The sequence below is a fragment of the Bufo gargarizans genome, chromosome 6 (assembly GCF_014858855.1).
Source record: "Bufo gargarizans isolate SCDJY-AF-19 chromosome 6, ASM1485885v1, whole genome shotgun sequence".
NCBI lineage: Eukaryota > Metazoa > Chordata > Amphibia > Anura > Bufonidae > Bufo > Bufo gargarizans.
Genome location: NC_058085.1, coordinates 125,822,867 through 125,848,706, shown reverse-complemented (window position 1 = coordinate 125,848,706; position 25,840 = coordinate 125,822,867). Strand labels below are relative to the sequence as shown.

General features: G+C 42.9%; 1 protein-coding gene and 1 long non-coding RNA gene across 2 annotated transcripts in view; one reads left to right on the top strand and one right to left on the bottom strand.

Annotated features, from left to right (window-relative positions):
* Positions 1–25,792, bottom strand: part of LOC122941220 — a 74,286-nt gene extending 48,494 nt beyond the window's left edge. The window contains exon 1 of the long non-coding RNA XR_006390428.1: positions 24,366–25,792. This is a non-coding gene — a long non-coding RNA (uncharacterized LOC122941220). The remainder of the gene's footprint in view (positions 1–24,365) is intronic.
* Positions 14,694–22,243, top strand: LOC122941217 (keratin, type I cytoskeletal 13-like). Its single transcript, XM_044298283.1, has 8 exons — positions 14,694–15,509; positions 17,067–17,149; positions 17,365–17,521; positions 17,597–17,758; positions 18,231–18,356; positions 20,477–20,697; positions 21,480–21,529; positions 22,045–22,243. The coding sequence occupies exons 1-8, from the start codon at positions 14,901–14,903 to the stop codon at positions 22,062–22,064; spliced, it is 1,428 nt and encodes a 475-aa protein (XP_044154218.1). The 5' UTR covers positions 14,694–14,900; the 3' UTR covers positions 22,065–22,243.
* Positions 25,793–25,840: the final 48 nt, after the last annotated feature.

Sequence of the window (25,840 nt, the reverse complement as noted above, 5' to 3'; positions counted from 1 at the left end):
CAGCAGAGAATTAGTCTGCATGTCATAGCGGAGAATGAGGCTTCACGTCACCCACCACTGTAAGAGTCCATTTTCATAAGTTTAGGCCCAGCACCCAGGCAGAGGAGAGAGGTCCCGTAACAGACAATCTGGCTTCATGTCAGCAGAGAATCAGTCTTCATGTCATAGCAGAGAATCAGGCTTCACGTCAGCCACCACTGTAAGAGTCCATTTTCATAAGTTTAGGCCCAGCACCCAGGCAGAGGAGAGAGGTCCCGTAACAGACAATCTGGCTTCATGTCAGCAGAGAATTAGTCTGCATGTCATAGCAGAGAATGAGGCTTCACGTCAGCCACCACTGCAACAGTCCATTGGCATATATTTAGGCCCCGCACACAGGCAGAGGAGAGAGGTCCCGTAACAGACAATCTGGCTTCATGTCAGTAGAGAATCAGTCTGCATGTCATAGCAGAGAATCAGGCTTCACGTCACCCACCACTGCAACAGTCCATTGTCATAAATTTAGGCCCAGCACCCAGGCAGAAGAGAGAGGTCCCGTAACAGACAATCTGGCTTCATGTCAGCAGAGAATTAGTCTGCATGTCATAGCAGAGAATGAGGCTTCACATCAGCCACCACTGCAACAGTCCACTGGCATATATTTAGGCCCAGCACACAGGCAGAGGAGAGAGGTCCCGTAACACACAATCTGGCTTCATGTCAGCAGAGAATCAGTCTGCATGTCATAGCAGAGAATCAGGCTTCACGTCACCCACCACTGCAACAGTCCATTGTCATAAATTTAGGCTTAGCACCCAGGCAGAGGAGAGAGGTCCCGTAACAGACAATCTGGCTTCATGTCAGCAGAGAATCAGTCTTCATGTCATAGCACAGAATCAGGCTTCACGTCAGCCACCACTGTAAGAGTCCATTTTCATAAGTTTAGGCCCAGCACCCAGGCAGAGGAGAGAGGTCCCGTAACAGACAATCTGGCTTCATGTCAGCAGAGAATTAGTCTGCATGTCATAGCAGAGAATGAGGCTTCACATCAGCCACCACTGCAACAGTCCACTGGCATATATTTAGGCCCAGCACACAGGCAGAGGAGAGAGGTCCCGTAACAGACAATCTGGCTTCATGTCAGCAGAGAATCAGTCTGCATGTCATAGCAGAGAATCAGGCTTCACGTCACCCACCACTGCAACAGTCCATTGTCATAAATTTAGGCCCAGCACCCAGGCAGAGGAGAGAGGTCCCGTAACAGACAATCTGGCTTCATGTCAGCAGAGAATCAGTCTTCATGTCATAGCACAGAATCAGGCTTCACGTCACCCACCACTGTAAGAGTCCATTTTCATAAATTTAGGCCCAGCACCCAGGCAGAGGAGGGATGTCCCGTAACAGAGGATCTGGCTTCATGTCAGCAGAGAATCATTCTGCATGTCATAGCAGAGAATCAGGCTTCACGTCACCCAACATTGGAACAGTCCATTGGCATATATTTAGGCCCCGGCACCCAGACAGAGGAGAGGTTCATTCAACTTTGGGTTGAATGAACTAAATAACTTTCCCAGCCACAACAGGACAGCGGTAACGAGAGATTTAGCGGGATATAAATTTGAGGCCTAGTATTTAGGCGCTGGGTGACCGGTATGGATTTAGTGACAGAATTAGACTTGGAAATGCACAGTAGCGTGTGTGTGAAGTTATTCTGAATGACCCTATGTGCACCTTGAATATTATATACCCTTTTAGGGATAGATTTCAAATAGCTCTGATATAGCAGAAACCACTAAATTATGAAATTGCTAAATTGGGAATTGTATTTCAACCCAGAACAAAAAATGTGCTTTGACAGACACTAAATAACTTTCCCAGCCACAACAGTACAGCGGTAACGACAGATTTAGCGGGATATAAATTTGAGGCCTAGTATTTAGGCGCTGGATGACCGGTATGGATTTAGTGACAGAATTAGACTGGGATATGGCCAAAAAATAACCACACTATTGCTGGTTAAATGCACTTGGTGACGGGCGCAGCTTGCCCCTGATGTAGTATATGGCCAAAAAATGAACAGACTATTGCTGGTTAAATGCACTTGGTGTCACAGCTTGACCAACCACACTACTGAGGGTTAAATGCACTTGGTGACGGGCGCAGCTTGCCCCTGATGTAGTATATGGCCAAAAAATGAACAGACTATTGCTGGTTAAATGCACTTGGTGTGATAGCTTGACCAACCACACTACTGAGGGTTAAATGCACTTGGTGACGGGCGCAGCTTGCCCCTGATGTAGTATATGGCCAAAAAATGAACAGACTATTGCTGGTTAAATGCACTTGGTGACGGGCGCAGCTTGCCCCTGATTTAGTATATGGCCAAAAAATGAACAGACTATTGCTGGTTAAATGCACTTGGTGTGATAGCTTGACTAACCACACTACTGAGGGTTAAATGCACTTGGTGACGGGCGCAGCTTGCCCCTGATGTAGTATATGGCCAAAAAATGAAGACTATTGCTGGTTAAATGCACTTGGTGTGACAGCTTGACCAACCACACTACTGAGGGTTAAATGCACTTGGTGACGGGCGCAGCTTGCCCCTGATGTAGTATATGGGCAAAAAATGAACAGACTATTGCTGGTTAAATGCACTTGGTGTCACAGCTTGACCAACCACACTACTGAGGGTTAAATGCACTTGGTGACGGGCGCAGTTTGCCCCTGATGTAGTATATGGCCAAAAAATGAACAGACTATTGCTGGTTAAATGCACTTGGTGACAGGCGCAGCTTGCCCCTGATTTAGTATATGGCCAAAAAATGAACAGACTATTGCTGGTTAAATGCACTTGGTGTGATAGCTTGACCAACCACACTACTGAGGGTTAAATGCACTTGGTGACGGGCGCAGCTTGCCCCTGATGTAGTATATGGCCAAAAAATGAACAGACTATTGCTGGTTAAATGCACTTGGTGACAGGCGCAGCTTGCCCCTGATGTAGTATATGGCCAAAAAATGAACAGACTATTGCTGGTTAAATGCACTTGGTGTCACAGCTTGACCAACCACACTACTGAGGGTTAAATGCACTTGGTGACGGGCGCAGCTTGCCCCTGATGTAGTATATGGCCAAAAAATGAACAGACTATTGCTGGTTAAATGCACTTGGTGTGACAGCTTCACCCTGATGTAGGCTTTAGCCAAAAAACAACCACACCATTGAGGGTTAAATGCACTTGGTGACAGGCGCAGCTTGCCCCTGATGTAGTATATGGCCAAAAAATAAACAGATTATTGCTGGTTAAATGCACTTGGTGTGACAGCTTCACCCTGATGTAGGCTTTAGCCAAAAAACAACCACACCATTGAGGGTTAAATGCACTTGGTCGCAGCTTGTGCTGGCGCACCACAAGACACAAAATGGCCGCCGATCACCCCAGAAAAATGTGACTGACAAACGGTCTGGGCAGCCTAAAAACAGTGAGCAATTGAGTATCAGCAGCTCAATGATCCACAGCTGCAGATCGATCAATAATCAAGTCCTTTGGAGGAGTTAATCTGCCTAATCTTGCCCTACTGTCGCAGCCGCAACCTCTCCCTACGCTAATCAGAGCAGAGTGACTCCAGCTTAAATAGAGGCTGGGTCACATGGTGCTCTGGCCAATCACAGCCATGCCAATAGTAGGCATGGCTGTGATGGCCTCTTGGGGCAAGTAGTATGACGCTTGTTGATTGGCTGCTTTGCAGCCTTTCAAAAAGCGCCAAGAAAGCGTCACAAAAGCGCCAAGAAAGCGACGAACACCGAACCCGAACCCGGACTTTTACGAAAATGTCCGGGTTCGGGTCCGTGTCACGGACACCCCAAAATTCGGTACGAACCCAAACTATACAGTTCGAGTTCGCTCATCCCTAATAGTAATCTAATTAAAGGGTTATACAATGTGGTGGTCAAATTATCAGGCGCCCCATGCATGGAACAGCATGTAAGCTTAAAAAAAGATGACTATCTGATTGGATACCAGTCGCCGTTACAGATATCTAGGAGAGGATTATGAGAAGCCCACAGGAAATTGATACAAAAATTATCCCAGTAGGTGCACATCAGCAGAACAATATGCCAATGTGTACTGAAAGCACTTAACCTGAAGCCATACCAAGTATCGGTAGTTCAAGAGTTAAAGGACATGGTACATACACAGAAGTGTGGGTTGTATTGCATTTTCTAGATATGATCATAGACGGACATTTGGACTTGTTGCAATACATTGTGTCTGAAGTGTGGTTCCATCTAACCGAGTAGAATAGGTCCTGGCACAGTAAATTCATGCGAACTCTACCAACAGCCACTTCATGATACAAAAATCAGCAGGGGTGAGACTTGGTGACTATGTTGCATGCGTCCCAGTTCCAAATGAATGCGGTATTCACAGAAGAATGGTGCACGAAAAGTTTATTGTCTCAGTGCTTCAGACTAAAATAAATAACCAGGAGCCATTGGCTCCTAAACTGAAAAATTTAGGAGCCAAATTACATTTTTATAAAAAGGGAGATCTATGGCACACCAGAAGATTCTTTTTCAAGCGATGCTTTAATACATATTTGTGCAATTACATCATTTTGTGTTTAATTTCCATCTAGAGTATGTAGCAACATATGGGGCCTTAAAAGAAAGTCCCATTGTTTCGGTCGAGTAGCGACCTTTATCAAGGGATCTGAAAGGAATAAGAAGAGCATATGTAGGATATGTTCACAAAATGTTTGTTAGGCCTCATGAACATGACAGTTGTTTTTTGCATCCGCAAATTGTGCGTCCCCAGAAAAAAACAATGGGGCATCCGTTTTTTGGGGAGGATCTGTTTTTTTTTCACAGATCCCTTGTAATAAATGCCTATCCTTATCCACAAATGTGAAAAAAGTAGGACATGCACTATTTTTTTTGCTGAAGGGAAACACGGACAACGGATGCAGAACACAAACGGATGAACTATCAGCATTTTTTGGCAGACCCATTGAAATGAGAGGGTCCCCATCTTATCCGCAAAAAAAAAACGTGTGCATGAGGCCTAAGGCTGTAGAATACTAGTATAATACTAGTATAATAGTATACCACATCCTTACAAACATTTTGTGAACTCAGATATCCTACATATGCTCTTCTTATTCCTTTCAGATCCCTTGATAAAGGTCGCTACTCAACCGAAACGTTGGGACTTTATTTTATGGCCCCATATGTTGCTACATACTTTGGATGAAAATGAAATACAAAATGATGTAATTGCACAAATATGTATTAAAGCATTGCTTGAAAAATAATCTTCTGGTGTGCAATAGATCTCCCTTTTTGTAACGGATTGACTCTTTTCCTCTATGAACAGCCACCACTAGAGGGTGTGCAGATCTCATTCCTTTCTAAAATGAAATCTTTAGTCGCCAAATTTTAAATATAATTATAATAAAAAAATTGACTTGGCAGAGAAGATGAGACGCAGGTTACAGTAGTGAGCCAGCACTACATATAGGAAAATACAGCACCACATACCTCTTGCATCCAGTGACTAGTGTTGAGCGCGAATATTCGAATTGCGATTTTTTTCTCGAATATCGCAATTTCGAGATTTCGCGAATATTTAGAATATCGTTCTATATATTCGCGAAATCGAATATTCTTTTTTTGTTTTTATTATTATATTTTTTTTATTTCCCACTTCCCTAAAGTTGTTCTTACCTGTCCCTTGAATTCCTGGCTTCCTGGCTGCTCCAGTCAGTGGCGTTTTCAACTTACTGCTATATTCCATATTAGCTAAATTACAATCTAATCTATATGTGTATTTTACGAAATTTCGCAAAAGTCAAAATTGCGATGCGAGTAATATAACACGAAATAATCGCATGAAGATTTCAATTTAGCACTGCTATATTCCATATTCTAGCCTAATATGGAATATAGCTGTGCTAAGTTAGCACTGCTATATTCCATATTAGGCTAGAATATGGAATATAGCAGTGCTAAGTTGAAATCTTCATGCGATTATTTCGTGTTATATTACTCGCATCGCAATTTCGACTTTTACAAATGTTCTTAACCCCTTAAGGACCGAGGACGTACCGGTACGCCCTATTTCCCGAGTCCTAAAGGACCGAGGACGTACCGGTACGTCCTGACATAAAATCTGAATTCCGGCGCCGCGGGGGTTAATCGAAACGGGATTTCGGCTGAAATCATTCAGCCGGCATCCCGTAACAACGCAGGGGGGGGTCATTGGACCCCCCCGTATCGGCGATCGCAGAAAACCGCAGGTCAATTCAGACCTGCGGTTTTCTGCGTTTCCGGTCCATTCGGGTGTCCTGTGACCCGATGAACCGGAAAAAGACTGCGATCGGTGGCGTAATTTTACACCACCAATCGCAGTCCGAGGATTTGCAGAGGCGGAGCTGGCCCTGGTGCTGAACGCCGCTGTCCAGTGTGCTGATTGGTGCAGGGGAGAGAGGCGCGAGATTCAAACTTCCTGCGCTCCTCTCTCCCCTCCTCTTCCTGTCCAACACCCTGACCGTGCAGCATCGTCCAGCACCAGCTCCTGTGTCCCCCTAAATCGGCATCCATCACCCTCCTGCACCCATCGCCACCCAGGTAGGTTAGGGTCAGTGAGGGAGAGGCACCTTTAGGCAGGGATAGAAGGGAAAAGTTAGAAAAAAAAAAACAAAAAAAAAAACACATTTATTCCAAACTTTTTTTTTTCAACTTTCAGACCCCAGACCCCCCCTGCCACTTGCCCCCCCCGCATCCCCCCACCACCAGCCCCCCCACCACCACCAGCCCCCCCCCCCTACCCACCAACCCCCTCCCCCCACCACCAGACCCTTCCCCCACCACCACTTTTTTTTTTTTTTTCTGCGTGCGCTGACTGGCCGGCACTTTTTAGCGTCCGTCCACTGTTAGCGCATCGCCCGCCACACCACCCCACCGACCGCTGATCAGCGTTGAACCGCTGATCAGCAAGTTTGAACTTTTTTTTTTTTTTTTTTTCCTAACACTTGCCCATTTTTTTTGCCTGGACTTTTTAGTACGTGAACACCCGTGCCCCCACACACACGCACATAGAATAAAGGTTTACACGCACGCACATACACACGCACACACACACACCCATGGCCCGCCGGGTGTTCTCGGCCGAGGAGGCATATGCCCAGATTGCCTCCGACTCTGAGAGCCCCAGTGAGGATGAGGATGACCCCACGTTCCTTTTGTCATCCGCATCCTCCTCATCATCATCGGATGACGATGAGCCACCAAGGCAGCGGAGACGCCGCCAGGCGGAGCCAGGGGCCACACATGCTAGGGATCCTGTGGCCCACCCTAGTACGAGCCGCCCTGGGGTTCGTACTGGTTTCCCGGCCCACCAAATAAGTTCACCGGAGCCCCCTGCCGATGAACTTAGCTGGTGTCCCCCAGTGGACTTTGAGCCTGAGATTCCGGATTTCGCTGGCAATCCTGGAATCCAGATTCCCACAGTGGGGTTTACTGAAATAGACTTTTTAAGTTTTTTTTTCAGTAACCCACTGGTGAATTTGATGGTGGAGCAGACGAATCTGTACGCCCAACAGTTCGTCGCTCAAAACCCAGGCTCAGTTTTGGCTAGACCCGGTGGCTGGACGCCGGTCAGTGCAGCCGAGATGAGGACATTTTGGGGCCTCGTGCTGCATATGGGTCTAGTCCAAAAACCCAGTGTCAGGCAATACTGGAGTGGGGACGTCCTGTACCAGACCCCACTGTACAGTATGGTCATGACACGTCACCGGTTTGAGGCCATCCGGAAATGTCTGCATTATTCCGATAATGCAGCATGTCCACCCCGAGGTGATCCTGCCTATGACCGGCTGTACAAGATACGGCCGGTCATCGATCACTTTGGGGCCACATTTCAGCAGGCCTACGTACCTGGAAGGGAGGTCGCGGTTGATGAGTCTCTCGTTGCGTTCAAGGGGAGACTCAGTTTCCGCCAATACATTCCCACAAAGCGGGCGAGGTATGGCGTGAAGCTATACAAAATTTGTGAGAGTACCTCAGGGTACACTTACAAATTTCGTGTGTACGAGGGGCGAGATTCCCGGATTCAACCACCAGAATGTCCCCCCACTCTGGGTGTTACCGGGAAACTCGTGTGGGACCTTATGTACCCACTGCTGGATAAGGGTTACCACTTGTACGTGGACAACTTTTATACCAGCATTCCCTTGTTCAGGTCCCTTGCCGCCAGATCCACGTTCGCTTGTGGGACCGTGCGGAAAAATCAACGCGGCCTCCCTGCCTACCCCCTCCAGGTACCTATCCCCAGGGGTGAGACCCGTGCACTTACCAGTGGAAACCTATTGCTGGTCAGGTATAAGGACAAGGGGGATGTCCTTATGCTGTCCACAATCCACGGTAACAGCACCACCCCAGTCCCTGTGCGAGGTACCGCGGCAACGGTCCTCAAGCCCGATTGTATCGTCGACTACAATCGGTATATGGGAGGAGTTGATCTCTCTGATCATGGTACAAAAAAGTTGCGGTCTACATGGTGCAGGTTGCCATGTACAACTCTTTTGTACTATCCCGAAGCGCTGGCAGCACAGGGACATTCCTCCAATTCTATGAGGCAGTCCTCAAAGACCTGATCTTTTCGGACCGGGAAAGAGCAGGCCGGAGTACCTCGGGAACTGGAGGCGCCCGGATCGTCCCTGGCCAACACTTTTCAGGTGTGGTCCCCCATACTGGAAAGAAGGGACGAACCCAAAAAAAGTGCAGAGTGTGTCACAAGAGGGGGATACGGAAGGACACCACAACTCAATGTGACACGTGCCCCGATCATCCGGGCCTCTGCATTATCGATTGCTTCAGGGAGTATCACACTTCCATGGAGTACTAAATTTTTATAATCCCCAACAGTTCACTAGAGAACATAAAACACTATGGCTCTCAGACTTTGGAGACACGAAAACAATTTTTCTTTCCCCAAAAAATATTAGTTTTAGTGCAGGCATCCTCAAACTGCGGCCCTCCAGATGTTGTAAAACTATAACTCCCAGCATGCCCAGACAACCTACAGCCATCATCAGGGCATGGTGGGAATTGTAGTTTTACAACATCTGGAGGGCCGCAGTTTTAGGATGCCTGCTTAGTGTCTCCAAAGTCTGAGAGCCATACATATTGGGCATCGTCGCGTGCGTAAAAGTCGTCGCTATAAAAATAACTTTTTACCAAACGCCTCGGATGAACGGTGTTAAAAATATAAAATAAAAACGGTGCCAAAACACCTATTTTTGGGCAAAATTTAAATTTAAATCCATTTTGCCGGTAATAAAGCAAGGGTTAACAGCCAAACAAAACTAAACATTTATTGCCCCAATTCTGTAGTTTGCAGAAACACCCCATATGTGGTCGTAAATGGCTATATAGCCGCACGGCAGGGCATAGAACGAAGGGAACTCCATACGGTTTCTGGAAGGCAGATTTTGATGGACAGTTTTTTTTTTTTACACCATGTCCCATTAGAAGCCCCCCCTGATGTAGCCTAGACTAGAAACTCCAAAAAAGTGACCCCATCTAAGAAACTACACCCCTCAAGGTATTCAAAAAATACTTTACAAACTATGTTAACCCTTTAGGTGTTCCACAAAACTAAATAGCGAATGTAGAAACAATTTTAGAATTAAATTTTTTTGTTACATTGCCTCAAAAAAGAGTAATATAGAGCAACCAAAAATCTAATTTACCCCAAAAATTGTCCCAAAACAACAACCACCTTATCCCGTAGTTTCCTAGATGGGGTCACTTTTATGGAGTTTCTACTCTAGGGGTGCATCAGGGGGCTTGAAAGGGTACATGGTGTAAATAAACCAGTCCAGCAAAATCTGCCTTCCAAAAACCGTATGGCGTTCCCCTTCTTCTATGTCCTGCCGTTTAGCCAAACAGTAGTTTACGACCACATTTGGGGTGTTTTTGCAAACTACAGAATCAGGGCAACCCATTTTGAGTTTTGTTTGGCAGTTAACCCTTGTTTTACTCCTGGAAAAAACTGATTATATTGGAAAATTTTCCAAAAAATAGAAATTTCAAAATTGTTTCTCCATCTGCCATTAACTCTTGTGGAACACCTAAAGGGTTAACAAAGTTTGTAAACCCAGTTTTGAATACCTTGAGGGGTGTACTTTTTAGATGGAGTCACTTTTTCGAAATTTCTATTCTAGGGGTGCAACAGGGGGCTTCAAATGGGACATGGTATAAACAAAACCAGTCCAGCAAAATCTGCCTTCCAAAACCCATATGGTGTTCCCCTCCTTCTATGTGCTCCCGTTCGGCCAAATAGTAGTTTACGACCACATATGGGGTGTTTCTGTAAACTACAGAATCAGGGCAACCCATTTTGAGTGTTGTTTGGCAGTTAACCCTTGTTTTACTCCTGGAAAAAATTGATTATATTGGAAAATTTTCCAAAAAATAGAAATTTCTAAATTGTTTCTCCATCTGCCATTAACTCTTGTGGAACACCTAAAGGGTTAACAAAGTTTGTAAACCCAGTTTTGAATACCTTGAGGGGTGTACTTTCTTAGATGGAGTCACTTTTTTGAAATTTCTATTCTAGGGGTGCAACAGGGGGCTTCAAATGGGACATGGTATAAACAAAACCAGTCCTGCAAAATCTGCCTTCCAAAACCCATATGGTGTTCCCCTCCTTCTATGTGCTACCGTTCGGCCAAACAGTAGTTTACGACCACATATGGGGTGTTTCTGCAAACTACAGAATCAGGGCAACCCATTTTGAGTGTTGTTTGGCAGTTAACCCTTGTTTTACTCCTGGAAAAAATTGATTATATTGGAAAATTTTCCAAAAAATAGAAATTTCTAAATTGTTTCTCCATCTGCCATCAACTCTTGTGGAAGACCTAAAGGGTTAATAAAGTTTGAAAAAACAGTTTTGAATACCTTGAGGGGTGTAGTTTCTAGAATGGGGTCATTTTCGGGAGGTTTCTATTATCTAAGCCTCACAATATGACTGCAAACCTGAACTGGTCCATAAAAAGTGGGATTTTGAAGATTTCTCAAAAATTTCAAAATTTGCTTCTAAACTTCTAAGCCTTGTAACATCCCCAAAAAATAAAATATCATTCCCAAAATGCTACAAACATGAAGTAGACATATGGGGAATGTAAAGTCATCACAATTTTTGGGGGTATTACTATGTATTACAGAAGTAGAGAAACTGAAACTTTGAAATTTGCTAATTTTTCAAAATTTTTGGTAAAAAATGTATTTTTTTTATGCAAAAAAATTAACTTTTTTGACCCAATTTTAGCAGTGTCATGAAGTACAATATGTGACGAAAAAACAATCTCAGAACGGCCTGGGTAAGTCGAAGCGTTTTAAAGTTATGAGCACTTAAAGTGACACTGGTCAGGTTTGCAAAAAATGGCCTGGTCCTGAAGGTGAAAATGAGCCTGGTCCTTAAGGGGTTAATATTGCTCTAACTTCGTCTTTTAGAATATTCGCAATATTCTAAAAGACGAAGTTAGAGCAATATTACGAAATTTCTAAAAGACGAAGTTAGAGCAATATTACGAAATTTCGTAAAATACACATAGATTGTATTTAAGCTAATATACTGCTATAGTAATATTTTTTAATAGTGTACATATTTTACAAAACTTAAGTTCAGAAGAGGCAAAAAAAAAGTTAGAGGAAAAAAAAAAGGATTATAGCACTATATTAGCTAAATTACAATCTATATGTGTATTTTACGAAATTTCGTAATATTGCTCTAACTTCGTCTTTTAGAATATTCGTAATATTCTAAGAGACGAAGTTAGAGCAATATCACAAAATTTCGTAAAATACACATATTAGCCTAGCCATAGTCAATTAGCATAGGAACATTGCCTTATACTATCAAGATAAATAATCGCAATACGCGAAAAATAAATCGCATATTATTCGCGATAATTGGAATAATTACGAATATTCGATTTCGACGAATATAACACGAATATTCATTTGAATATTCGCGAAATATCGCGAAATCGAATATGGCACCTCCCGCTCATCACTACCAGTGACATCTTCTGTTATGTAGACCTACTCTTTCCTCTTCTCCTCCATTTGACCCAGACCACCATGACAAATTCTTTCAGCCGCATTTCGTCTCTACATAGTTTGTTACACAGACAAATTAGATTTGTCAATTTTTCCATCAACCTCCCCATCCTGGTCAGCCTGCTGCCACTTACAATACTGTGCCCATTGTGCTCCTCAATGCCCCAGGCACTATACTGCTAAAACAAATAGTGACCCCAGTAGAAAAAATGTCCCTATAGTGTCTACAGCTATTATAAATGCTCCATAGAGTGCCCCCAGTAATAATAATAAAACTGTAGATTGTGCTCCAGGTAATAATGCCTGTATAGTGTCCCCAAAAATAATGTCCCCTAATATGTCCCTGCAATAGAAATGCCTCTACAGTGCCTCCCAATAGTCATTTCCACTCATACTGCCCCCACAGTAGTAATTTTCCCTACACGGCCCCAACATAATAACTTCCTCCCTCACTGCCCCCACAATAGTAACTTCCCTCCTCACTGCCTGACAGTAGTAATATGCCCCACACTGCCTGCACATATTAATTCTCTCACACTGCCTCCACAGTAGTAATATGAGCCAAAGTTATAATTACCCCTGCATACTGTGAAGACATTGAGTGCCGCGGTCTTCTCTCCATCTTATGATCTCTTGGAACTCGACGGGCTAGGGTTCAACACTACCGGCACCGCCACTGATTGGATCTAATAAAAGTAAATTTGTAAGTGGAGCTGTGTCTCCCTCGAAATATTTTTGTTGTAAGGCTTGTGATTGGCCGCAGTGGTCACAGGACCCAGCCGCTTATCGGTCCTGCATGGACCAGAAGCGACTGGAAATGGAACAGCGGTGAGACCACAGACAGGCACAGGTGAGTCTTCTTTTCCATGTTGGATGAAAGATTTATCACTCAAAGAAAGGTACTTTGTGGACAAAAAAGATCTGGTCATTCCTATGAAATGATCATTCATCAGTGTACATGGTCACCTTAACGTTTTCTTTTTTTCTGCATTGTCTTTCCAGGTTCCAGCTGTTCTGCAATATTACATTTTTCCATATCTAAGTCAATAGGAAAACCAGAGCTTTCACTGCACATTATCCATGTGCATCCATTCATTTATGAAGTATGCAATGTTAGAGGAGATGAAAGAAGGACATTATCTGATTATAGTGCTTAGTAACAGCCAGGAGGCAAATACGAGACTGTAAGTCTTGTTCACTCTTATAATCCGAATATAACTGAAGAATTTCAAGACTAGATTCGAGATCAGTACATACCCTTCCCTGAAGTTCCCTGCTGTTGTCCCTTAGCCAGCTAAAAAAAAAATCAGGAAAATCCATTATAGTACAGCTGGAAGTTTTTAAAGCAGCCATGTATGGTGTATATGTGGAGGTCTCCCTCCAGTGGCTCTTCAGATGTGGATGCAGAAAGTTGTAGCTGTGCCCCTTCCGAATGCCACACATTGGATATGTTGAATAAAGAGTATGGTTCTGCTATGTACATGATTTTGAGAAACGTCCCATGCCTCAAACTTTCCTTATGAAGGTCATCTTATTTCTCAAATCAGTATATACAGTTCTCAGAATCACTGAATAACTCTCCTAAAGAACAAAAGCATTAGGGAATTGAAATCCAACCTGCTTGATCCTTATCTGAGATACATCTAATGAGTATGGCCAGCATAAGCTGGCCAAGTCCCGTGTGGACACTTATGGAGTCATTTATTTAGACGCCGGTCTTAATAACTCTGTGATGGCCTCTACATAACTTAGGCGCACCTACCGCCAGACTAAATCTATGCCAGCTCTCTAGCTGGCGTAGATTTAGATAATTTTCTACTCCTAAAACAGGTGTAGAAAATGAAACATAAGACGGGCTGGTATTTCTCAGCAATATAATTGAATCTAGGCAAATTCTTCAGCTTTGCACTCAAGGAAAGTATGTTATTTCATTTGGCACCAAAATGGTTTCCCTCAGTTTAGTTTCCCTTTGTTAGAAGGGTCTCCTAATGAAATGCTATTGCTTGGACCCCAATGATTAGCTGTACTCTGCAGGGGAACCTGGCAGCAACTGTTCAATTCCCCTTTACCACCCCCGCAGCAAAAATAAAGCAATATATGGTGATTAAACTCAATAGGCTGATTATGTAATGAACATACGTGTGAAGTCCACCACAGAAAGATAGGTACTGTTTGTAATCTCTTTCTGCTCTTGCAGTGATGAATATCCTGCCCCTCTCCCCATCATTAACTCAGAACTGAATTTTGCTGTTGAATTTTCAGGGCAATGGTAGGCTATTTAACTTCCCTTAAGCCCTTTACAATTAAAATTTTTAATGCATAGGTGACAATCTTGTCCATGTATATAAGTCCATTAGAAGTGCACCTACACTTTAGACACATACTGCAGGTATTCTGCACTGAATCAGTGATGTGGGTGGACTGATCCTTCTAAAAAGTTCAATGAGATGTAATTGCGTGATATGTACCTACATGAATACACCCTGCCTAAATTATAGGTTTGTGAAGATAAACAATAGAAAAAAACATCAACTGTGAAAGTTATGTGTCAACTGTATCCAAGAAGGAAAATAATGCAGAAAAAAACATGAGTGTAATCAATTCATTATTGGCAAGTATTTCACTTCTGGCAGACACGTAATGACTAATAATTAGGTTCTGAAAGGTAACACCCATTGAAAAGTATTTATAAGGAGACTAGTGGGGTGCAGGACATACTCCTGCAGCACTAGAACAGGCTGTATTAGTGACTAATATATTGGTTTGAGATCATCTGCAACTTGTAGACATGGCTTATCATTCTTCATCAACTTCTTACAGGGCATCAACTGGGTCTGTAGCCGGTGGAAGGGGAGTTGGCTCAAGGAATTCTGTTTCTTTTTCTAAATATGGTTCCAGTGCAGCAGGGGGAAAGTTTGGTGGAAATGCAGGTTGCTACCAGGGTACAGATTTTGGTGCTGGCAACTTAGGTTCTGGTTTTGATGGTGGCTATGGTGGTGCTGCAGATGCTGGGTTTGGTAGCGGAGTTGGCTTTAGTGGTGGTTCTGGCTATGGTGGTGGTGCTGGCTTTGGTGGTGGTGCTGGCTATGGTGGTGGTGCTGGCTTCGGTGGTGGTGCTGGCTTCGGTGGTGGTGCTGGCTTTGGTGGTGGAGCTGGCTTTGGCGGTGGCTTTAACCAAGGTGGATTTGGAGACGGTCTTCTTTCCGGCAATGAGAAGATGACAATGCAGAACCTAAATGACCGTTTGTCAAACTATCTGGACAAAGTGCGCGCCTTGGAAGATTCTAATGCAGAACTAGAGAAGAAGATTCGGGAATGGTATGATAAGCAGAGTCCCATTAAAAAGGAAGCAGACTATAGCCAATACTATAAGATAATTGAAGATCTTCGTGCTAAGGTAAGGCTCCAGTTCAATTCAAAATATCTGGTCCTTGTAGCCGTTACACAGTTGTATTTTCTGCTTTATGTACAATGTATTAATTATATCCAGATAACCAACTTCACACTATACATTCTACACTTTGTCAGCCTTGGGCTACATTTAGCCTCCTGAATATGGGTAACTGCAGATTAAGTAATTGTGCATCACCTACACAGCAGGTATCCCTGGTATCATGAGCAATGTGTCAATGCTACAAGTATATAACAGGAATGAAGTTCAAATACTGCCTAAACTGTTAATATTAATAGGATATAAACAAGAGTTCACACCTCTGTAGATATTAGCTACAGACAGTCTGCAACAAGATGAAACACAGACTAATTTGGCAGACAAGATTTTGTACCTTCTAAGAGTAATAAGACTCTATTGGGAAACCATGCCTTGAGGGGATCGGTATCAAACACACCTTGCTGCAATGCGTTGTGAGAGCATTGTACATCTCAAATTCAACTCAAACTGAAAATTGGACTGTTGTCCTTTTTCACACCAGCAATCTCATAGAGCTTCAGTGACCCGTAGATCAATATGATCCTTACTGGGTTTCTTGAGTTACAATGTTTGAGAAAAGGTGGAGACCTTGCAAGTTCACAACACTAAGTCAAGGGGATGGGGCTAGATTCCTGGTCTCTCTGGGTCCAATAAGAGCAACAGGGTTGTTACTTACATTGTTAGAGAGTTATCTTAACACTTCTTTGATTAGGAGAGAACAAAAGATCTGAGGGTAAATGTATAAGGATGTAGCTGGGGCAGGCTTATGGAGTATCTTTCCTAGGTTCTTGATGCCCAGGGGTCGATAAAAAGACTGTCTTAACTTGACCAGGTTATTTAGATAGAGGGCTAGGGTACTGAACCTTTGACCTGAATGAAAGAACTTTTAACTATGATTTGTCTACAGCTTCCATGTACTCACCCAGCATAGTTACGTTATGTATCCTAGGTACCAAGGGTTACATGTTCTTTAAATACATACTAAATGTATCAGTAAATATCATGAAATATTAGACCAGGCTTCAGGCTTTCTGACAAATGTAGCACAAAATCAGACCGATCATGTGACAACCGATTAAACATTTCCTAAAGGCAGTATAGCAGTTACAGGCAATCTACAGGATAAACTAGCACCCTGAGAATTTAATGTTTCCAAGAAAAATCATAACATACCTGTGATTTTACTGTTTATCTGTTTTTGAAACACATATTTATTACTGCTTCCATTGCATGCAATTATGGAATATATATTTGTTGGTTGTCCTATTAAAAATTACCAGCATAACCCAGGAATAATCATATAAGGCTTTCAAGAGACTGTTATAAATGATAACATATCTGATTGTGTCAGGTATGGGTATGCTGCCTGCTGAAAAGATGTCTTCTAACGTAACCACATGCATTTAAGTCATGCTCTTATTTATTTCATTTACAACCTTAACAATGTTACACCAGTGATACAATATAGGTAGCATAACTAAATGATAGAAGTAGTCTCAAAATTATTGTATGATAACTCCACAGATCCTTGCTGCCCATATTGATAATAACAAAGTGATCTTGGCCATCGATAACACAAGACTTACTATTGATGACTTCAGGATCAAGTAAGTATTGGTCATGTATTCCTTACCAATGTAGATAGCTTTGGGTTCAAAGTATATGGGGCTCAATAGCAAAGTTCCAAAATTTCACACAATCAGGGGTTTGGATTCAGCAGTGTCAGACATCTTAAGTTCTTAGCTTTTTTCTGATATAGTAGAAAACTAGTAGTAGTTACATATATCTGTACTCAGTCTCTAAAATGCATGTTTGTTTGCAGGTATGAGAACGAGCTGGCTCTCCGCCAGAGCGTGGACGCTGATATCAATGGTCTCCGCAGGGTTCTCGATGAACTCACCTTATCCAAGGCTGACCTTGAGAACCAGATTGAAAGCTTAACTGAAGAACTGGCCTACCTGAAGAAGAACCATGAGGAGGTGAGATAAAGACTTTTGTAAATGATTATGAATTCCAGTAGACCAAATTATGGAATTTACGGAATTATGTTATAGGAGATGAAAGGACTGCAAGGCCAAGTCAGTGGAAATGTCAATGTGGAGATGAACGCTGCTCCTGGTATTGATCTGAGCAAGATCCTGGCTGACATGAGAGCTGATTATGAAAAATTGGCTAACAAATATCAAAAAGAAGCTGAAGAAAGGTTCCTGGCCCAGGTGAGTTTGGAGAACTGTAAAGCCAATCTGAATTGCATGGTGAACTGGTTTAAAGGGCTTTTACATGGCCTGGTCCAAACTGTATGGGGACTACTATCATTTTTTGGTCTTCATTTTGTTTGCATATTACCTGTTTAACCAGAGAGAGATGTGCTGCTGAAAACTATGATTTTAAGGCTCACGTAAAACATGCGAATAGCCGACAGAATAGTTGTTGGCTGATTGCTGCCCTGTTACAAGGGCCAATTGATTGGGAATGAAAGTTCTTTTGAACTCTGGTTCAGCCTATTATTGCCCTGTTTAAAAGGGCCCTAAATTGAAGAATAATCACTTTAATCCCATAGCAGTTGTATATCTTGCTTTTTGTTCTCTGCAGGCAGCAACTTTTTAAAATATTTTATTGGAATCTCTATGTTTATCCCATAGCTGTCAGGTCACTAATAAATTTCTTTCACGTTATTGTATGTTTTAGACCAAGGAACTGCAAGTACAAGTTGTCACTGGAAGTCAAGAAGTCCAAACCTCTAAATCAGAAATCACAAACCTCAAACACACTCTACAGAGTCTGGAGATAGAGTTGCAGTCTCAACTCAGTATGGTAAGTGAACAGAGCCATAGGTACAATTGACTATGGTAAAGACATGAATACAGCCCATGCCTACTAATGGTAAAATACACCAATAGAGGTGCAGAGGTAGCGTTCACTCTAGGTCCTGGAACCTGAAAATGTTTAATGGCCCCTTCTGCCACATAAGACACCTTTATTATAAAAAAAAAAACACGTGGTAGGTTGAGGGTACTATTATAGATTTTGAATTGGGGCCCAGGAGTTCTTATGCTTCTGTAATATTTAACATAGAAAGCAGACATGCTGCCACTCCATGGATAATGTGGGACTGCTGGAGATAGCTTCCTAGTTATCCCTGGCAGACTCATAGAGATGAATAGAGCAGTAGCTTGTGCAACGTGCGGCCTACCCCCAGGGCCCTAATTTATCACATCCCAGGTGTAGGAAATGCAGAGCGGTACTGTGCGGCCTAAATAGTCTCTTTATGTGTGTCACGGTGCTCCTACCTGGATATGGCTGGACCCCAGGCTTTGGCTCCTAAGCAATAAATAGGGAGAATTATTGAGGTATTTGAAGAAATAACTTGAGTCCAGACCTTGAGATGAAGTTCAATGGCAGCTTTACTTAATAAACGTTTCTCCAGTTTCAGGCTTTGTCTTGGTTCCAGCAGGCTTTAGCATCAAACTGGCAGGCAAACTCTGCTATGTCTCTGTTTCTCTCTGACTCTGCTGTACTGACAGGCTGGCTGTATAACCTCAGCTTCTTCTGTATGCTGCACTTCTCTGTAGTGTGACTTTAGGTTACGCCAGGAAACTTTCCTCCTGGCTCCTGAAGGCTTCAAGCTTTGGTCTCCATGGCCAGCAGAGCTTAAGGTGTTCTGGCTGGCGTGGGCATGGCCAGCAGAGCTTAAGGTGCTCTGGCTGGCATGGGCACGTACAGCAGTGACGTGCCCCTGTACACTGTTCCCCTGTCTATCGATAAGCTAGACTAACTGGTCCCCACCCTTCCTGCAGGAAGTAGGACAAGCCCACTTCTCTCCAGAGTGGGTTAGAATAGAATGGTAAGTTCCATTCTATCTAAGTACTGCTCTGCTGTGTTTGCTGCCGCCTGCTGGTGAAACAGGCCCATGATATGAACATAATAGTTGCAAACAGACTAGGAATGTACAGTGTATAGGACCTGGACAACAATACATAAGATGATTTTGTTAGACCAGAAAAAAACAGTAGCAATGTGCAGAAGTGGTAACACCGCTCTGGGGTGTTACACATGTCCGCCACTTTATTCAAATGCGAGAACACGTGTGCTGCTCTAGTAAATGGCAGGAGCCTGAGCAGGTGGACCCCCGCTGACCAGACATTGTGAATAATAGGGAATACATTGTTGTAATGGGACAACCCCTTCATATATTATTTATCATGGGCTGGCGATTAACTGTTAAGATATAGATGTGAAAGGCAGACTTAATCTACAAAAACATAAAAATAGAAGAGGTCAAAAGACAGGTTGCAGAAATGGTGGAGGGTAATTTGTATAGCCTGGAGGTAAGAAAGGAAGGTGGGATAGATTCTAAACTATCATTCTGCACAACTCTCCCAAAATGTCCAGGAGTCTCTTGGAAAAGGGAAGACTTCCTTGACTTGGGGGGATGGGCAAAGATTAGAATCAATGTCAGAAAATTGAATATTTCTATTAAGGGCTAAACTAGCTATACACAATAGATGTACATTGGCCAAACCTGCCAACAGGCTGACAATCTAATCTGTACAGGGGCTTTTTAACGCTTGATCCTTTTGTTCATAGGAAGTGTTTGGCAATGGCTTACCTCCCTGTGCTTGCATGTGTATAAGGTATTTGCGATAGATTGTTCAGGATAATGCAGTCCCACGCTATTTTTGCTGTAGATCAAGGTAGTCAGGAAAGAACACTTGTTCCTCCGACAGCTATTTAATGGCCAGACTTATGCCTGGTCTGGAAAGTTACTGTTTAATCATAAATGGAAGCAGCAGAGACTCCATATTCTACAATTAGACCATTTAAGAACACTGTACTGGTTAATGTATACAATGTGATCCTCAAAAGGCATTGCCATTATAAAACTGTATTCTGATTGCCTGGAATTCCCATAATAAACCGTCTTTCTCATGCAGAAAGCAGCTCTAGAGTCCTCCTTGGCAGAAACAGAAGGACGCTACTGCGCACAGTTGTCACAACTCCAGGAAGTCATAGCCAAGGTCCAGTGTGAGCTTCAAGAGATCAGGAGCCAGCTGGAACTTCAGAGCAGTGAATACAAGATGCTATTAGATGTGAAGACCCGCCTGGAACAAGAGATTGCCAAATACAGAGAGCTGCTGGATTCACAAGACGGCAAGTGAGTCCTGCAGGAACAATTATTTTCTGCTATTTGCAAGTCATTGATCTTATATTATATACTGGCCACCATATTTGGGGTCTGCATTGAAAACATGGGGCACCACTCATCAGAAGGCCACAGTCAGTGCATGGTCATATGTGCATAATAATACTACATTATAGTTTCTTTACTTCAATTTAGATACAGAGAGATGCTACCATTATGCCAGTAACTAACTGGTTGGATACATATATAATAGAACTAGCTACAGTAAATGCACAACTAAAACTAACAATAGCAATCTATAAGGCAATAGAGCAGGAAGGGCAATTTTGGCCTCTTCTGATAATTTTAGCCATTCCATTTGAACTTATGCTCTTCTGCCTGATCACCAACCAATCCTCATCAAGCAATTTCCTATCTATGAAGATATCCCATACACCTTAACCTGGCCATATACTTTAAGTGTATGTCGAACCCACCAATTTTGGCTGAACGGGCCAATCATCTAATGTGTATGGGGGTCCTCCCTGGGGCACATGTCTGGGAGACCAGAAGAGGGCATGTTGGATTTCAGCTGTCCTATCCTCTTGTTGTCTGCGAGATGATCCATTGCCTCTTCGAACTTAGAACATATTCTTGCTCAGAAGAACCAAGTAGGTATGTGAATGAAGATATCAAGAGTGATAGATCTGGGCTCATTGCATGTGTATGGCCAGACTGACCTTGTAGTCTCCGAAACTCTAACGATTTTATATATTTTACATATACATTATGGTAACTATATGTCTGTTTTCCAGGATTCCTGTAACTGGTGGATATTCCTCAACTACAAGCACTACCACTACATGTAAATATCTTTACACTTTATATCTAACAAGGTGGGGGCAGTCTAAATAAAAATAAAAAAATTGGTCAGGGAATTTCCCTAGGAACAGCACCACTTTTGTCCATGGGCTGTGTTGTTGAGTTGCAATACGGCACACAGACCCTGGACAGGAGTGGTAAAGTTCCTGGAAGCAGAAAACCCCCTTAGTCCAGTCTAAACTTTCTTTTTTTATATGAGAAAAGGTAAGGTTAGAATACATAGCACAAAGATTTTTCACATAAAGGCTCTGTGTTTAATATTGAGCAGCTATGATAGGGGTGCCCATGCAGTAGCAGACATTCTAAAGCAAAAAAAATAAAAATGAAGCCTGCACTGTATTAGGTCATGGTACTATACACCCCTACTCTCCAAGAACCGTATTGCCCATGTTTGCTCCTTGGAGGAAGCCAAAAATTGGGTCTCAGTATGTGTACAATAAAATCTAAACTGTGACTGTGTATAATGAAGAATGACAACCCTCCGTCTTCTCCTTACAGCTACCACAAGAGTCCGCTGAGCCTGAATCAAAGCAACCCAGAAAAAACATGGTGTCGTCACACAGCCTGTTTTATACTGCATTGCCAATATATACCTTCCGCCCCTTCTCCCTGTTTCTTCAAATGCAAGGACACTAGTTTACAAGGTGTTTCTCTAGCTTTTATGGTGGTCAATAAATCCTTTCTTTTTTGCAATTTATCCTTGCCTCATGTGCGTTTACTGCTTATTTATTTGTCAGTTGAATTCCTGGACAAGGAGTTGTCAGCTAACTGCTTAGCGGGTGCATGGCTTTGACACAAGCCATAGTGTAGGCATACAGTGGCAAACATCACTTATAAGGCCAAACTGTATATTTTTTTAACTAGATGCCTCCGTATATGCTATTTCATACAGTAAAAAGAGAAGGTATGTTGACACATTTCTGCCTGGCAAACACCAAAAGAACACTATAGGAAGGGGTGAGAAACACATACAGACTTATGGTGTCACTGAAATCCAGAGCAGATCTACAGCCAAATCAAAGACAAATGCATATCTAACTCATCTTCTTCCGATTTTTTAGCAGAAATTACATTCTGCATGGATGTACCCATAGTATCCCAGAACTTTGAAAAAATATTATAGAGGTATATCAAAAGTTTTTATCGGTGGGGATCTGGGTGCTGAGACCCCACAGATCGCTAGAATAAGGAGAGAGAAGTACTCACAAACAGCACTCTCTCTCCTCACTGCAGGAAATGAAAGTGAGGAGAGAGAACACACTTCTCGCTCCTTGTTCTAGCAATTGTTGTAGGTCTCAGCGATCAGACTTCCATCAATCAACATTTTAGGGTACTTTCACGGGACTGTTAAATAGCTGACTCTATTTTGTGGACAGCAAACATAAGACCTACAGAACGCGGAAGGGACATGTTCTATCTTACACCACATCTTGCAGATCGTGGAGTCAAGTCTGCGATGCGGAGTGCAGATGGCCAGGGCCCGTGTTTTCTGGGTCCATGGTTTGGGCTTTCCACGTACAATGGTCGTGTGAATGCACCCATATCAACATTTTTTTTCAGAGTTAAGTGACACTACTAATACATCCACATGTAATTTCTGCTGAGAAATCAGATGTGAGATGTAGTTATATCATTGATTTTGCCGTGGATCCTCACCACAAGTCAAATCCCATATGAATTCTGCAGAGATGTTTCCTGCAGTGAGTGGATGTGATTTCATAAAATATTCACTCTGCTACAATAATAATTGCTGTGGATTTCCTTCCCACAATTCCACGGCAGAAACTCCACAGTGTATCCTTCATGTTTGAACATACTCTTCAATTGTGCACATGGATTTTGGCATATTTTACGCACCAAAATCTGCGTTGAGTCTACTCTCCTTTTTCGTTTGGAAACTTGAACTAGAAAAAATGCAACATGTTCATTCTTAGGGTATGTTCAGATGGAGGATTTTGTCAGCGTCGAAACAGCTGCGATGTGCTGCGGTTTTTGCCGGGGGGTTTTAATGCAGACCTGTTTTAGGTTTAGCTCCATTGAATGGAGCTAAACGGAGAACAGGCTCCTGCTGCATCTTTGAGAGGGGTACGTGCAACAAAAATGGACCTATACATTCTTGGTGCAGTCTTGAAAAGCGTGCATCAAAAATACTCTGCCACATGAACTGCAGTACAACCTCCTATTGAAAACAATGGCAAGTGGTTCAAGTGTAGATTCAGCCCAGTGTTTGGCACTGAATCTGCGCTGAAACCCTTGCCCAAAATCCTCAGTCTGAAAATAACCTTTGTGTGGATTCCACAGGGAAATTATAAAGGCAGCAAAATCCACATCAAAATCCTCACCGTAAACCACTTCAGACCATCTAATAAAAACAGCACAGGAAATGCATAGATTTTATTTAATACAGATTCCACGTATAATCTTTTAGTGCACTAATACAACCATGTGAACATACCCAAAGGCCTAAAGATAAACCCACACATGACAGAAAATGCAGCATAAAGTCTGATGTGAATTTTGACTCAGATATGTGAAAAATATTCCCGCAAAAACTGCATGTCTTGCAGGCGATCTTTTTGCCGCAGGAATGGCTGTGAATTTCTGCAGCATAAAATCTCATCAACTTTGTTGCCACTGTACGCTGTGGATATTACACATGAAAATCTGCGATAGGGGGCGTGGTCGAGCTCCGGGCAAGATGGGCGTAGTTTGAATTTGCTCGGGACTTCACAAGCATAGCGAGGCTGATCCAACACCCTCAGGCGATCTACACAGCCTTTTAAAACATCAAAATTGTGAAATATAGCAGAGTTACCCACCATGGTGAAGAGTAGTAGAAGAAGGGAGCCCCCGAAGCACCTCGCCGACGTCTTCCTCCCAGCGGAGAAGCACATGCATCAAACCTCACGCTCCTCCAGCTGCAGCAGCTCCCCCTCGGCATCTATAGAGGAGAGAGACGATAGGAGGAGTACAAAACATTTATCAAAAGCTGAAAAGACTCCAGGCAGAGACACAACCACAACTGGTTTTAAAAACACCAAACCTGCAAGATCGATACAGAGAGCAAAAAGCTTCAATATAACTCAGCAGGAGATACTGCAAGAAGAAAAAGATGCAGCTTTCTCAGATACCTAAAAAAAAAATAGAAGTCCAGCCAAGCAAAAACCAGGGATGGACAACAATCAATCCCCTTCACATGAGGTAGGTGCGTCCACTTCTCTATCACCCCACACCATGGGAGTATTTGCCCATATACCCACTTCTAATGACGTCATCACAGTAGATTTGATGAAAGAAATGCTGATGGCTTTAAAGTGCTCCATCAAAGCTGACATAGCACAAATGTGCAACGCTATTTCCACAAACCTAGATGAGTTCGGAGAGAGAGTAAATCCCATTGAAAACAAAATGGCGGAATACGCAAATGCACACAATACCCTAGTAGATGCACATAACTCCCAACAAGACGACATCACAGCCATTAAAGCGAAATTAGCAGACCTAGAAGACTGCTCTAAGCGAAACACTGTCAAATTTAGGGGGATCCCTGAGACAGTGTCCCCAGGAGAATTTTCTAAATATCTACAAAAACTTATGCAGGCCCTGCTACCAGAAGCCTCACCTTACTGTTGATAGAGCACACAGACTTCCAAAACCCAAAACATCCAAGAAAACAAGTCGAGAGACGTCCTTGCCCGTATTCACTTCTACCATGTCAAAGAAGAATTCATGTCTGCGGCAAAAAACTCCAATCTCTACCCGATCCATACAGGCACGTTATTCTTTTCACAGACCTTTCACAAGCAACTATACTGGAAAGGAAAAAATTCCATCCAATAAACTCATGCCTGAGAGAAAATAAGATACCCTACAGATGGGGATTTCCTACTAAGTTAATCGTACAAAAAGAAGGAACAACCCACATCATCCACAATACAGATGAAGGGCAAAAATTGCTCAAACAATTACAACTTAACAACGTAGACACAACCACTACAAGAAAGAAGAAAGAAATCCCGACTATGCAAGAAGAATGGATCTCAAACCCTCAGAAGACCTGGACTTATGCAAAACGTGAAGTGAAAACTAGTCCACAATCACTGTCCCCAGGCATCTGCCACGCATTCAGATCATTCTTTGTTTCCCTAACACAAATAGGGATTATTTGTTCGCTTTTGTTTTCCCCTTTGTTTTAAATCCACCTAGATCCAAAAACCAGCTCACCATAATTGCAACCACCAAGGCCTCACCAAAGCCAGATCCCTTGCAGATCCCCCAAAACCCAGCTGAACAA

Coding starts and splice junctions, on each gene's coding strand:
- LOC122941217 (XM_044298283.1), top strand. CDS start 14,901: ATGGCTTATCATTCTTCATCAACTTCTTACAGGGCATCAACTGGGTCT. Junction 15,510..17,066: donor TTGAAGATCTTCGTGCTAAG/GTAAGGCTCCAG, acceptor ATAACTCCACAG/ATCCTTGCTGCCCATATTGA. Junction 20,698..21,479: donor CTGGATTCACAAGACGGCAA/GTGAGTCCTGCA, acceptor TCTGTTTTCCAG/GATTCCTGTAACTGGTGGAT.